This window comes from Mustela lutreola, chromosome 9 (genome assembly GCF_030435805.1).
Source record: "Mustela lutreola isolate mMusLut2 chromosome 9, mMusLut2.pri, whole genome shotgun sequence".
Lineage (NCBI taxonomy): Eukaryota > Metazoa > Chordata > Mammalia > Carnivora > Mustelidae > Mustela > Mustela lutreola.
Genome location: NC_081298.1, coordinates 72,259,346 through 72,275,204, shown reverse-complemented (window position 1 = coordinate 72,275,204; position 15,859 = coordinate 72,259,346). Strand labels below are relative to the sequence as shown.

General features: G+C 37.0%; 1 protein-coding gene across 1 annotated transcript in view; it reads right to left on the bottom strand.

The window, feature by feature from the left end:
* Positions 1-1,952: 1,952 nt before the first annotated feature.
* Positions 1,953-15,859, bottom strand: part of MSH2 (mutS homolog 2) — a 78,770-nt gene continuing 64,863 nt past the window's right edge. The window contains exons 11-16 of the mRNA XM_059134742.1: positions 13,128-13,225; positions 9,896-10,141; positions 8,679-8,883; positions 7,123-7,370; positions 4,064-4,239; positions 1,953-2,271 (exon numbers count right to left, since the gene is read on the bottom strand). Coding sequence (XP_058990725.1) covers positions 2,101-2,271; positions 4,064-4,239; positions 7,123-7,370; positions 8,679-8,883; positions 9,896-10,141; positions 13,128-13,225 — 1,144 coding nt within the window. The 3' untranslated portion in view covers positions 1,953-2,100. The remainder of the gene's footprint in view (positions 2,272-4,063; positions 4,240-7,122; positions 7,371-8,678; positions 8,884-9,895; positions 10,142-13,127; positions 13,226-15,859) is intronic.

The following is a 15,859-nucleotide window of genomic DNA, read 5'->3' as shown; positions in this document are numbered from 1 at the left end:
TATTTTCACCATACTAGATATTCCCACCAGCAGTGTTGTCATGTCACATCCTCACCAACAGTTGGCACTGTCGCACTCTGACTGTCCGTCTGGAGGGGAGGGTGGGGTGACCCGGCCTAGTTTTCATTTTCATTTTTCTAAATGGTGATCAAAGACCTTTTCATGCGTATGGACCCTTTAGATTTCTCTTGGGTAAAGTCCCTACCTTTTTTTGAACCAAGTTTTATGGAGATATAATTCATACAATGCACCCACTTCAAGTGTACAACTCAATAGCTTCTGGTATACTCAGGGTGCAACCATCACCAGTTTTAGAACATATTCATTTCAAAAAGAAAGTTCAGCTATCATATCACCACCCTAGCTACCCATTTTCTGCACATCAGCCATGTGCAACTGCTAAACTACTCTTTTTATATTCTGGACTCTTCATATTAACGGAATCATATAATACATAAACTCTTATACCTGGCTTCATCACCATGTCCATCCATGCTCATCCAAGTTGTAGCATGTAGTAGTCTTTCATTCCTTTTGTGGCAAAATAATATTCAACTGTATAGGTATCCCGCATTTTGTATGTTCCTTAATTCATCCACTGACCTTGGGGTGCTTCCACTTTTTGGTTATTATGAAGAATCCTGCTATGAATTTTTGTGTGCAAGTTTTTATGTGGGTAAGTCTCTCTTGGATATATACCTAAGGGATGGAAATGCTGAGTCATATGGTAACTCTGAGAAAATGCCAGGCTATTTTCTGAAGTGACTATACCAACTACATTTCTCAGTGTATGAGAACTTCAGTTCCTCCACATCCTCATCAGTACTTGTTCACCAACTTTTGATTTTAGGTGCTCTAATGGGTGTGAAGTGGTAGCTCACCGTGGTTGTCATTTGCATCTCCCTGATGGTATCCCATATCCTTTCATGTGCTTACTGGCCCTGTGTACATCTTCCTTGGAAAAGGATCTCTTCCGATCCTCTGACTTTTAAATGAATTGTCTTTTTGTTACTGCAATGTATTTACTAAGACTCTTAAAGACCACTTTCTTTGTAACTGCATAGTAGTTACCAATATATTCTCCCATCACTGATCTAGTCTTTTCACTTTGTGGTGCCCTTTAATGAAAAGAAACACTTATATAGCTGAGTGGATGGTGTTGTGACTTAGCACATCCTTTCCAAAGCCAAGGCTATCACGAAAATATATTTCCCTGTATTATTTTCTTTAGAACTGCAGAACTAAACATTAAAAGCTTTGCAGTTTATACTGCAAAGTATAAGTATATAAGTTTATACAGCTTATACATTTAGGTCAAAAATTCACTGGAGTTCATTTTTATATATGGAGCAGGGCTCCAATTTCATTTTGTTCTTATCTGGATACCTCATCATCCCATCACTATTTACTGGAAAGATGGTCTTCCCCACCCATATTCAGCAGGGTTAACCATTCCAACTCTTTCCTGTAAAATAAGAGAAGTAGACTAAATCAGCATTCCCAATCTGAAAGGTTTTATTAGAATGCAGATTTCTAAGTGTCCCCACAGAGGGATGTGGGAGAATGGCACACAGGGTGGAGGATCACACACACTCCAGGTTTATAATAAACTCCTTGGCTAATGTGTATCCAGTCAACCTAGCTCCTGCCAATAAATAGACACTGTGGAAATTATTTAATAAACAGACCAATGGAAATGATTTCCATGGTTCCTTCTAGCTTTAGGAGGCTTTAGTTTTGCAAAGTCTTTGGGTGTAACTTGCTTTTTCCATACCATTTTGCAAGAAACATGTATACAAGTTCTATTACAAAGAAATACAATGCATTTCAAATTCCACAAACTACATGACTTTATTTGTAAAATTCAACACACGGCCTACTGCCCATGCCCATTTAAGTATCCCTCAGCTACAGCTCTCATTCTTCGAAAATAAAGATCCTTGACAATGTACTCAAAGTATTACTAAATATTTTATTAAGTTGATATCCCATGGGTCTCAAATTGCCAGCACTATGAAAACAGAGTTAGTATAAAACAATACAAAAGTGTTCTAGACAACAGCTTATCAGTATTCTCTTTACTCCTTTGGTGGGATTTTCTCATGTAGTAACTTTGATTCGTGAAATGATTTCATTTACAAAACTATTATTCTTTGCTACTACCTCAGCTTTCAGCTGTTTTAACTTCATTGTGATGTTTTCTTCCGACATTTCAGTAAAAGGCACTTGCTTCACCTTGGATAAAAACTCCTGAATAATTTTTTCACCTTGCTGAAAGATATATGAATGCTCCATTAGTCTTTAAAATGTCTTTTTAAAAAGTCAAAATAAATTGTAATGAATTGTTTCATTAAATTTCAACCTATAACACACCACCCAATAATCAAAGAACATTCTTTAAATTGTGAGGTGAACTATCCAATATACAGAAAGCCCTTATTTGACTGTATTTCTCCAAAGCAAGTCATTAAAGGATATTTATAAATACATTTTCAGCTGCTAATGAAAAGGGGCTCAATATTTTAGTAGTCCCCCAATCCCTCACCTTTCATTATTGATATATAAACTTAATCTTCTGGGAAAAAAAGAATTCAAGTTTATAAATACTATAAGGCATAAACAGTCACTGAAAATTCAGTACTCAAATATGGACAGAATTTTTAAATTACTATTTTACTGGCCAATCATTGGCATTCTAAAGAGCATGGCCATTACTTGCCATGTGACCATGGGGAAATTACTTAACCCACATTCCTCATTCACAACAAGGGGATGATAGTATTCTCAACATCACAGGGCTCCTGGGAGAACTGGAAAGTGAATGCGTGTGCTTGGAAGTACATAGGACAGTGCCTGGGAAAGGGTAAGTGTTGTGTAAATGTTTATCATCATGTATGAAGCAGAACTAAAAGCCTGCTTTTCATACTGGGAGCTAGTTCGTAGTAAGTACCTTAAGGGTTGACAGGTAGATATCCCAAATGGTAAGGTAAAGAAGATATATTTCTCTATTAAATAACAAGTGCACTCTTTCAAATAAAAAGACAGATTCTAGACTGAACATCGATAGTTATACATCTCCTTTAAAGTTTTTTTTCAAAAAACTTCAGAATTTATTTAGTATTTTTTTGGACAATGTAATTAATGTTATCAAAAGTAGATGGTTTCTGCTATTTAGAAATTAGGGATTACATAAAAGAGCCTACCTAACCCCAGACCACCAACAGCTGTGGTGCTGATAATAACACTCTACCGCAACCTCCCTAACTTAAACTAGTAACAAGATATAACACATTTCTCCTGCCTATCTAGGGACAAAAGACAAAACTATACCTTTAAAGCTTAAAAATCATACACGATCATCTATTATGATCAACCATTATCTATCCTTCAAGTAAAAAACTCACTGGTAAAAGCTAAAATCATGACAAGAAGTAAATGCTGCTGGAACCCAGCAGTGAATTAATTTTATTTTCATTATTTCAGAGAATTACCCCTCTACTTTTAAAAAAAATATGTTGAGCATAAGCTGTACCTTTCTGTACATCTAAATTTCATTCATCACTCAGAGAAGGCCTAACTTAAGATATACTTCTCCCATGAGAAGTGAAACATCTTGCCCAAAAAGAGCTGTCCAGAGTAAACATGTCATATACTGCATGATTCTCCTTAACATGTTCCGTAATATCTTCCCAACCAGATTCTAGACAAATGGAACGCAGGAACTGTTTCTTTCTTATTCCCTTAACTAAGCAATTAACTGAGTAAATATACCATTAACTGACTTGACCTATTTGTTTATGAAGTAATCAAAAAAGTGCCTGGACATCTGGAACTCCTTGGAATTACTTTAAACCTAGACTAACATTCCTGTCCTCCTACATTTTAAATGTGGTACTTACATACTCTCTTTTTGTCAGAAATCAAAATGATACAGATGAAGTCTTTGCCATGCAAAGAAATCAAAGTGAAAGGCAACAATGAATGATCAAGTAAGTATTAACATCACTTGGGACCTGATGGATCTAACACAGGGTTAAATAATTACAAACACAATATGACAAACCTCTCTTTCCAGATAGCACCTCTTTGCTGCTGGTTCCGTATCATCATATCCTTGTGATCCTCCAATATTCTGAAACTCCTCTAGTTCCAGAGCTTTCTGTCTAGCACACTCTATTACATGCCTAGGGAAATTTGCAAGCTCTGCAACGTGAATCCCAAAACTTTGATCACAGACACCTACAAGAAATTTGGGAGTTGTGAGGAGCAGGCAGAAAGAGAAAACAACTGATGTAAATAGAACTTATCCATCTCACTTTGTCATTTGGAAACTTAATTTTGTATTTCAAATACATTAGCCAAATGTTTCAGAGTAACTTAGATGAAGGAATTTTAATTAAGTCTTTAGTGGAAAGTAATGCACACAGGGTTTTATCTTATCCTTGACAAATGCAGTGGGAAAAATAAAAATATCCAAAAAAAAAGAAGAAAAGATTGATAGTGATTCCTCAGAGGTCTGGACAAATATCAGAATCTGAAGAAAAATTAACTCAACTGTCCCTCTGACGTTTTCCCATTTCATAAGGGAGGAATTAAATAAAGTATGAAGAAAAAACAAGATAAATGTGTATCACTAATAAAGAGCATTTAACTCAAAATATATGGCTTATTACTGAACGGTCCATTCTCTAGATCTGCCTACATCATTTTCTAGATAGACTTCACGAAATTGGCTTGATAAATAAATTTACAATACTGGTCTTAGAATTGCGTACCATTCTTACGTAATCTTTCTTTCTTTATTTTTTTTAACATTTTATTTATGACAGAGAGAGACAGCAAGAAGGAACACAAGCACAGAGGAACTGGAGAGGGAAAAGCAGGCTCCCCGCTGAGCAGGGGGCCCAATATGGGGCTTAATCCCAGGACCCTGGGATCATGACCTGAGCCGAAGGCAGATGCTTAACAACTGAGCCACCCAGGCACCCCCCATTCTTACATAATCTTATTCTTATTCTGAACTACTGCAAACACATGACAATGTAATTTTGGACCCAAATTATTAGTAAATTTTATAGACTAGGTAGCTTATCTTCATCCCTGTTTGCAGAAAATAAATGGAATTATAACATTCCTTCCAGATGTTTAATACAAGTGATGCTTACAGAGTTATCATGGAGCTTCCACTTTTGCCTCAACTATGTATCAACTGTAAAAATTTTTTTGGCCTAGTTATATAGCCCATGCATTCTGGGGCTGGATACTCCACACAACTAAGAGAAACAAACAAAAACAAAACAGAAGCAAACGTCTGATAAACAGCCATAGTGATGCACAGACATACCACTATTTTCTCCTCGGGTTAACTGGTCTTTCAAAACTCTGAACCCAGGGGAGCCTGGGTGGCTCAGTTGGTTAAGAGTCTGATTGGCTCAGGTCATGATCCCGGGGTCCTGGATCAAGCCCCTCATTGGGCTCCCTGCTCATTGAGGAGTCTGCTTCTCCCTCTTCCTGCTGCTTGTGCTCTCTCTCACTCCCTCTGTGTCAAATTAAAAATAAAATTTTGAGCCACCTGGGTGGCTCAGCTGATTAAGCATCCAACCCTTGGTTTCGGCTCAGGTCATGATGGGGCAGGTGGGGCTGTGAGATGGAGCCTCACAGCATGCTTCAGGCTCAGGGGGTTAAAGCCTGTCTTTGGCTCAGTTCATGGTCCCAGGGTCCTGGAATCAAGCCCTGCATCCGGCTCTCTGCTCAGCAGGGAGCCTGCTTCCCTCTCTCTCTCTGCCTGCCTCTCTGCCTACTTGTGATCTCTGTCAGATAAATAAATTAAATCTTAAAAAATAAAAATAAAAAAGATTCTCTCCCTCTGCCCCTCCCCACCCTCTTGCATGCTCATGCTTGGTCTCTCTAATAAATAAATTAAATTCTCAACCCATTTATCATACAAAGCACAAAACAAAAAGCAAAACTTCAACTTCATGCTAAATGCCAGGTCCAACTAAAAGTATCTGTATCTTATTTTATTTTTTATTGTTTTATTTATTTGACAGAGAGAAAACAGGAAAGCTCAAGCAGGGTGAGCGGCCCTAAAAGTATCAACAATAATGTGAACAGGGTAAGTCAAAAGGATTCCCACTGAAGCATAAGAACAAAGGATAAAAGAACCAAAAATATTTTTGTACTTGTATCAACCAACTGATGCAGTAAAAATGTGTTCTTGGAAAATCAGATAGCTATCTGAAAAAGCTATTCCAATGACTGGTGAAACGCTTAGGCAGCCAAAACTTTACAGCGCATTAATCTCATCAACTTGGTAAATCTCATTAGCTGCCAGACCCACAAAATGACACTTTTCTGAAAGGACAGAATGCCTACAAGTCATTCCCTATGTGAGAACTACTAACAATTTCAGGATCTGTGGAAACCCCATCTTTAAATGAACCTGTTTGTGGGGCGACTGGGTAGCTCAGTGGGTTAAAGCCTCTGCCTTTGGCTCATAAAACCTTTAAAAAAATAAATAAATGAACCTGTTTGTGTAATACACCATTAAAATTCCAATGAAGTAATTATAATAAATGGTTCCTTAAACAGTAACAGCCGTCCTAGAACTTCAAAGCTTATTATTGTCACTATCTACTTTGACAAGAAATCAGGCTGCCATGGAGGTATAAAACCTTCTGTGGTAATGTTGAAGAGTATGAGTTATTCTTTGTATAACTGTCATCCTACTGTGAGACACAGAAATATAATGCACCTTGTCCTTGTACCCAGATTATGAATTAAGGACGCCTGGGAGTGGGTTATGCCTCTTCCTTTGGCTCAGGTCATGATCTCAGGGTCCTGGGATCAAGGCCAGCATCGGGCTCTCTGCTCAGCAGGGAGCCTGCTTCCCCCACCGCCCCCACTCCCACCCTACCGTCTGCCTTTCTGCCTACTTGTGATCTCTGTCAAGTGAGTAAAATCAATCTTAAAAAAAATTTTTTTAATTAAAAAAAAAAAAGTAAATGTGTTCTGACAAACATGAATAATTCATTCAGAATAAGGCAATGATTCATGATGTCATGGGTGGAAATTTCCCACTGCCACACCTGAATTTACAGTATACCAGTGGTATACACTCACCTTTCTTCACCTGATAAAGCATAGTTAAGGTTTCTTCAGTAGTTAGTGCTGTGACATGTAGATTATTAACAGTTGGTATGTGATTGGCCAAGGCAGTAAGTTCATGAAAATGTGTTGCAAACATGCAAAAAGCACCAATCTTTGTCGCAATGTACTCTGATATAGCCCATGCTAATCCAAATCCATCATATGTAGAGGTTCCTCTTCCCAATTCATCTATGATTATTAAAGAATCTTTGGTTGCAGACCTGAAACACACAATTACATGAAAATCGCCCATGATATAATATGTGACAATGAAAAAAAACGAAATTAAGACAATACAATGGGAAAGATGTGCCACAAAACCCAGATTATCTTCATATATAAAAAATTCAATAGTCACTTAAAAGAAGAAAATGGGCATGGTCATAAACAAGTGATGGAGAAATATTTTTTGTAAAAATTACCAATCTCACAAATAATAATAAAAGAATTTCGAATCATTTATCATTCATTTATTGCCAATCAAACCAGCCCAGACTTTACGAATACCGCATGAAGACAGGTCAAGGGTGTCATGTTAAGTACATGCAGCTGGTGGTCATGTAAACAGGCACGCTGGCTGCAGCCCTACCAATCAGGTATTAGCATTCTTCCTTTTCTCTTCTTTAAGTGAATGTAAGGAGGGGAATTTTTTTTCCCTCAATTAGAGAATGCAATAGTACTTTTTTTTTTTAAGTGGCTCTACACCCAGCATGGAGCCCAGTATGGGGCTTGAACTCATGACTATTAAGTCAAGACATGAGCTGAGATCAAGAGTTGCATATTTATCTGACTGAGCCATCCAGGAGCCCCAAGAATGCAACAGTTCTTCATGTGCATATCATTCATTTATTTTCCTGTGAATTTCCACTGACATCTTTTGCTTATTTCTTTAAGTTATGAATATTAGCTTGCTGACCAATTACTATACCAACTCTTTGTACTGTTTCTGTACTTCCCCACAAACAAATAATGAGCAGTAATTTACTAGGGATCTACTATATGTGATGTGCTTTAGAAGACACCAAGAAATGAAAGGCATAGCTTCTCTGCCTTTAAAGAAGCACCTTAAAAGTGAAATAAGGCAAAGAGATTTCAGTAACCTCTAAAATAAAAAAACAAATATATTACAGGCATGTCAAAGAGTTCAAAGAAATACCCATGACCTGAAGCTTAATTGACAAGAGAAGTCATCAGAGAAGTAGAATTTCTGTCACTAAGACCTTTAAAGACTGGAAAGGACACGGGTAAACATTCCAGATATTGTGAACAGTTTAAGCAAGAACATGGCAGTGGTGGGGGTTATAAGGTGAAAAACTACCAGAAACCTTAAGATAAATGAAAAATCAAAGTTTTCCTCGACTATTATGAATTACTCTTTTAGGACAATATGAAGTGTATAAAGTTCCCAAGAAAACTATTAAACTGGATCTGGAACTATTAAACTGATGTTTTATATATGAATCTCTAAATGTACTTTACAGGACAGGGATATTCATTTCCATTTTGAGGGGACTGGGAAAATCACTCACCTGAGAATAGAAGCAGTTTCTAGCATTTCAGCCATGAATGTGGAGACTCCTTTCAACTGACTGTCGCCAGCCCCTACGCGGGCCAGGATGCAGTCCACAATGGATATATCCGCTGACTCACATGGCACAAAACACCCAATCTGGGCCATGAGAACTACTACCCCAGTTTGGCGAATATAAGTGGATTTACCTCCCATATTGGGGCCTTTAAAATAAATTACATCAAAAAGCAAGATTATTAATTTATTCCTGCCACTAATCGCACATTTGTGACTAATCACCTGGTTGCATGGATATGGCATAGAAGCAGCAGAACCATCAACTGCCAGAGTAATGCTCTTTTTCCTTCACACAAACTTACACTGCACTCTTCATTGAAAGGACTATGAAAAATATACCTTACCTGTAATTTGCCTATAAGAACTACAGATTTTCCCACAGCTCATACAGCTGCCAGCAGGGTAATTTTACGTCATCCAGAAAAACAGTACACACCTAACTGATTAACTAAACACTGTAAATCATTAATAAATGAGGCTATTAGTGAATGAGTTAGTACGGTCTAATCCTTCAAATCACTTAAACTCCATACTAAAGCCCTAAGACACAACCTTACTTAACGCTGCTATGAACAACATGAAAATCCATTTGGGGAACTAGAATATTATCACTGTTTCCCAAATACATTTGCCCAAAGAGTACCCCCTCCATTTTTGTTGTCTAGAATCTGGTTAACATCTAAAAATACTTCAGCTTGAGACATGCTGCATTAGTCTATGAACAAACTTTTTTCAAATTTCACAGAAATACAGTCCCATGTCTTTAAAAGAATTGCTACCCTAAGCTGAGGTCATTCCAGCAATCAGTTTTGCTTCACCTTCAATGACCTCACTATTGAAAGGTCTGGCTCAAAGGTAGGCTTTGAGGTTGAAGGGATGTTCACTTTTAAACGCACGAAACCTTTGGAACAGAAGTTTCATGTAAAGATGACATTTGCTCCTTAAGGCCTCCCCCTCCTTCTAAATCTTCCCTCTAACCCAAAAGTGAACATATCAGTAACTAGGATGAATAACTCGTTCTTTTTATAACATCAAGAACTAGGATTTTCTTTATCAGTTTTAAGTAATTCCACTCCAACATAAAAAAATGGAATCATTACCCCCCACAAAGCCCATAAATTACCATAAATTAGGTGGTTTTTTTTTTTTTTTTTTTACCAGTAATGATGTGGAACATCTGTTTATCTTTTTCAAAGTGAACATCATTAGGTATAAATGCAACTTCATCCTGAACTTCAACACAAGCATGTCTGGACGCTTTCAGTGTAATTCTTCCTTGTCCTTTTTCCAAAATGACCGGACGTACATAGGGAACAGGTGCTCCATTTGACACGTGAGCAAAGCTGACAACTGCATCTAGCTGAGCTAACACATCATTGAGTGTCTGCATTGGTTCTACATATCCTGTATAAAAACAGAAAATGTGCCAAGGAATACTGAACAAAGAAAATACATATAAGCAGTTATAGAAATAAATTTAACTTCCCTATTTGGGAATTTAAAATCCATTTTCTAATTTATTACTTTTCAAAAAATTAACAGAAGTTTGCCATAACCAAAATTGAACACCTAAAGCCTTACCAGAAAGTTAAAATGTATTACATCTTCCTCTACTATGAATAGATTTCAAAAATAGAAAGAGTATGATGTCCTCTCTTACCAAAATTCATTAAAACAGAAAACACACAGCTGCTTATCAGAAGATACATGTAAACATCAGGTTGTAATAAAATAATGTCACTATCAAGGCCTGTGCCTGTATAAACCTGACCATACGAGTTGTTTACTTGAGCTTTTTTTCCCCCCAATCAGTACCACATGCAGTTTAATTTTAGCAAAATTTAGATGCATAATTGTCACTTAAAATACTTCCAGTGAGATTCTACTCTTCTAGAACATTAAAAGTAAAAGCTATTATGTATACTAAAAAGCCCCTGATATGTGGCAGGCAATTCAGTCAAAATTTATAGAATAGATTCTAAAATTTTAATAGCTTAAAGGGGTTAGTGAAACATCCCATATGTTATGTAGAACTATCACACAGGCATCAATGTGTCAAAAGCTTTAAAGGACATTCATGAGAATACTGTATTATTTTAGAAAAAAAAGTGAAGAGTTTAATCAAATGGCAGCAAACAGGATTCATCTTTGATTCCCCTGCTCCCCATAAAAGTGATATAATGTTTTACAAATAAAAATTAACTTATGAATGGCTGAATACAAGTAATTCTCTTACTGTTTCACCACTTCCAATTTATTCCTGTTTTATCTAACAGGTATTCTTTTTAAAAGAAAAAAAAAAAAAAAGGAAAAGAATGGTTCACATAATCCTTTTATGTAGGAACAAGAATCTGCAAGAATTACTTAAACATTAACAGAGTACTTAACTGTAACTACTTTAAAAAAAGGAAACTGAAGCCTCTTAAGGTATGGTATTTCTTATCACCTGGCTCTTAACAGCATCACCTATTCTGGTTTAATAGCAAGATAAAGAACCACAGAAATGACCCATTATATTTTTAAATACAGATAACGTGTATATTAGACCAAGAAAAGGTTTCATTTAAATTCAAGGTAACTCTAGGGGTCTTAGGGCAGGGCCCCACACTGGGCTCCCTGCTCAGTGGGGAGTCTGCTCCCTCTCTCTCAGCCCCTCTTCCCTGCTTGTGCTCTATTATTCTCGCTCCAAATAAACAAATAAAACTAAAATAAATAAATAAATAAATAAACGAATAAAGTCAAGGTAACTCTAAATACAAAACACCCTCCATTTAAATGTTTGAAGCTAGCACCTTTTTTAACCTAGAAGATGCTTGATGAATCTGAGTTGATACTATTTCTTTTTGAGGAAGACTCCCAGTTTGAATATATAGTATTTACAGGGTCCTTAAAAATGCAATCTACGCATTTTCAACTATAGTTATCTGATACCACCAAGCAAGACACAGAATATTTACAAAACTCATTCACCTCAACACTAATACATAAAGTGTATTAAAACCCTTTTGGGGTGCCTGAATGGCTCAGCTGAGCATCAGATGAGCGCCTGCCTTTGGCTTGGGTCAAGATCTCAGGGTCCTGGGATGGAGCCCCCCATCAGGCTCCCTGCTCAGTGGAGAGTCTGCTTCTCCCTCTCCCTATCCCACTCACGTTCTCACAAATAAATAAAATTTAAAAAAAAAAACCAACAAAACCGACCTTTAAATTTTATGTTTATTTTACTATAAAATTCGTAATAATAAAATTATTAATTCACAGAATTATACAAGCACATAGTTTTTAAATGCATGAATACCTTGGAAATGAGGACATCCTCCTACTTACTCACAATACACACCCCAAGAAATAGGATACCAATATTATGTTATGTCTTATCAAATTTCACCAATTTGTCCTGAGTGTCCCTGATAGCTCTCTCCCACCCCCAACTCCTAGACCTGGATCCATTCAGGACCATCTGCTGATCTGCTCGTTGTGTCCCTTAAGTCTCCTATAATCTAGAACAGATCACGGCCATTCCGTTTTTGCTACCATGACACAGACATTTTTAAAGAGTACAAGCCTTAAAAAGAATGTCCCACAATCTAAATTTATCTCCCTTTCCTTTCTTGTTAACAATCAGGTTAAACATTTTTGTCAAGAATACCACATGGACAATACTGTGTTCTTCCCTCTACATCACATCAAGATGCACATAAAAGTCATTTGTTCTATTACTGATTATGCCACCTTTGATCACTTGGTTGAAGTAGTTCGTTGGTGTATTTTTGGAAGGCACAATAAAAGTTATAGTCAATATACAAGTGATGACAGGCAAAACCTTCCAGTTTAACACATCAGCCCCACCTTGTGCTAAACATACATTCATTCTGTGTCAAGGGCAATACCACAGTGGTAAGCGATGCAATCAGTGTCCTCCACTCAAACAGTGTCCTCCAGAAGGAAGTCTAAAAATCTACAAAATGGCATATACAACTCGAAAAGGCTTGCTTCATGTATCATGTATCACTTCCTATTTGTTTTTTAGTGATATTTATTTCCAAAACTTAGAGCATGAGCCCAAAAATAATCTAAAATTATTAGTGCCTTCAGTCCTTGGAGTCTCTTTTCCTTGTTACAACTACAATAAATTTTGTGCTTTTATACGGGTCTGTTTCTCAGGGTATTCCCACTCAGCCTGCACTAGCTTATCTTTCTGTGTAAGAGTTATTTCCAGTTACTCTTCCCACCACAATACCACACACATTATTTTATAGGTAGCCTAACATAATAAACAGTGTGTTAACATCTTTTTTTTAAAAAAACACTCTTGAAACATACCGGTATCTTTTCTATTACTAAAAACCAGGTTATATTAATAACATTTGATGCACTGGTTCTGTTAATTTACCTGAAGAAATATTGACAATTTCTTTAACAATGGCATCCTGGGCTTCCTCGTACTCAGTTTTATTTTTGGTATACTCTTCATTGAGAGAAGTCAGTTTACTGCAAGTCAAGATAATCACATTATTAAAAATATCAAAACATCTACTGAAGTAATATGTTCTACATAAAATATATCCAGAGCATCTATCCTATAAAGCACCAAAACAATAATTAAAGTGAAAATGGGCAACTCATTAGGGGCAGATGTGGATGGAATTCAGTGTATTAACATTTATGCTGTCTGAAAGAGCCTATTGGCACCAATTCTTGCTGTAACATTTATTCCCAAGTATTGATCTGACCTTTTCTAAAATATTTAAATGGAATTAAGTCTTCATCCTCATTTCAAAGAGACCATCTTGCCCCCCACTTTTTTTTTTAAAAGATTTTATTTGTCAGAAAGACAGAGAGAGAGAACAAGCAGAGGGAACGGCAGGCAAAGGGAGAAGCAGGCTCCCCGTTGAGCAGAGTCCAATGGAGGGCCCAATCCCAGGACCCTGGGATCATGACCCAAGCCAAAGGCAGATGCTTAACAACTGAGCCACCCAGGGGTCCCCATCCCCCCTTTCCAAATTTATACACACACCACAGTTTCTCTCGTTATTGTATTATATAGCTGCTTTTGATACTGAAGGCTGTCGAAGTAAGAAAATGTTTTGAAAACCAAATCTTACTGAGTAAAGAAAAAAATGAAAACTATAGGTTGAAATAAAAAATGAGGAAGGGGGCACCTGGGTGGCTCAGTGGGTTGGGCCTCTGCCTTCGGCTTGGGTCATGATCTCAGGGTCCTGGGATTGAGTCCCGCATCGAGCTTCTCTGCTCAGTGGGGAGCTTGCTTCCCCCTGCCTCTCTACCTACTTGTGATCTCTGTCAAATAAATAAATAAAATCTTTAAAAAAAAATGAGGAAGGATAAGAATAAAGTAAAGGAAAAATATTCACGGATTCCAAAGGAAGGGAATGAAATAAAAAATAAAAAGTCAAGATGGGGGCACAGAGAAGAGATGCATTCATTCTATAGGGGAAGGCACTGACCAAGGCAACAACTGTAAACTTAATGTATTGGCTGATGGCATAACACATATATTACAGCTCAGGAACAGTGCATGGGCAAGCAGCAGCAGCAGAAGCAGCAGCAAGGACTACTAGCAAACAGGCAAAAAGAAGGAATTAAAGGAAGTCAAGCAAGAGACAAAGACACTGTAAAATGTGAGGAAAGAGCTAACAAGAGATGAAAGTCGATGGGAGGGGACCAGACCCTGCAGGTTACAATAAAGACTGCAGACTTTTCTGGATGACAGACACCAGCAGTTTTAAAGAAGGAAAATTTTACGATCAAAGAATCAGATACATAGCAAGGATTCAATTTGCAGACAAAAATGAATTAATAAATGAATCTTCTTCAACTTTTAGATTAAATGTGGTCATTTAGCTCAATCTCATTTACTTATAACTAACCCATGATGCTTCAAAGTAGGTTATAATACCCTAAAAGTTCTGTTTCAGCTAAGCCATTACTGAATATAGTTTGAACAGGGATATAGTTTGCTAGAAAGACAACTACTACTAAGTTGGGCAATAGGAGATCTAGCTATGAGTATCAAATGTTACTAGTTATGTAATCCTGGGGAAGGGGGAGTTTCAGCCTCTTCATCTAAATAATGAGAAATAAACCTATTTATCTCAGAATTGTTACGAAAAACAAAGCAAACATTGTTTTCATTCGTGGGGGGTCTGAACACCTAGAAATTAATGACTGCACATCATAAACAAAATACTCGCTGAATAAATGGATAAAAGGGGATCATATACACAAAACTACTGGTAAAGTACTGGGTATATTCAGGATGGGTGGATGTAAGGCCTCCCATAAATTCTAACAGAGGACAGAAGGAAAAAGATTAATGTCCTCACCCCACATCATAGAACATTATTTCAAAATAATTCTTCTTTCACATATAAATAATTTATTTAAGAAACTTTCTAACATCAGTGAAGGAAAAGAAAAGCTTGTAAAATCTTTCTCAATATGAAACAGGATTTTGAAAAAGCAATAATCTAGTAAGTGGCCTCACTAAAGCTGGTAGGCATCTCCCTATCCTAATTTATATATCCAACTGATATATCAAAATTTTTTAAATTGATAAATATATCAAAGCCTTCTTAGAAAAAGCAAATGTGAAAATAATTATAAACCAGAGATACGATGGGGAACTAATGTTAATAGATATGGAAATGTAATATAAACTAATATAATCTCATATTGACAAAAGAATGGTGAGACACATACGTGAAAAAATCTTTTTTTATATATTTTTAAAGGGTTTTATTTATATTTGATAGAAAGAAAGCACACACAAGCAAGGGGAGTGGCAGGCAGAGGGAGAAGCAGGCTCCCCACTGAACAAGGAGCTCGACGCAGGACTTGATCCCAGCACCCTGGGATCATGACCTGAGCCGAACGCAGACACTTAGCCAATTGGGCTCCCAGGTGCCTAAGAACAATCTTTCTTTTTAATTTTTTAAAAAATTTATTTGAGAGAGTGAGTGGGGAGGGGAAGAGGAGGAGAGAGAGAGAATATCAAGCAGACTCCCTGCTGAGTGGGAATCCTGACTGGGGGCTTGATCTCATGACCCTGGGATCATGATCTGAAAATCAAGATCATGATCCCAAAATCAAGAGCAAGACACTCAT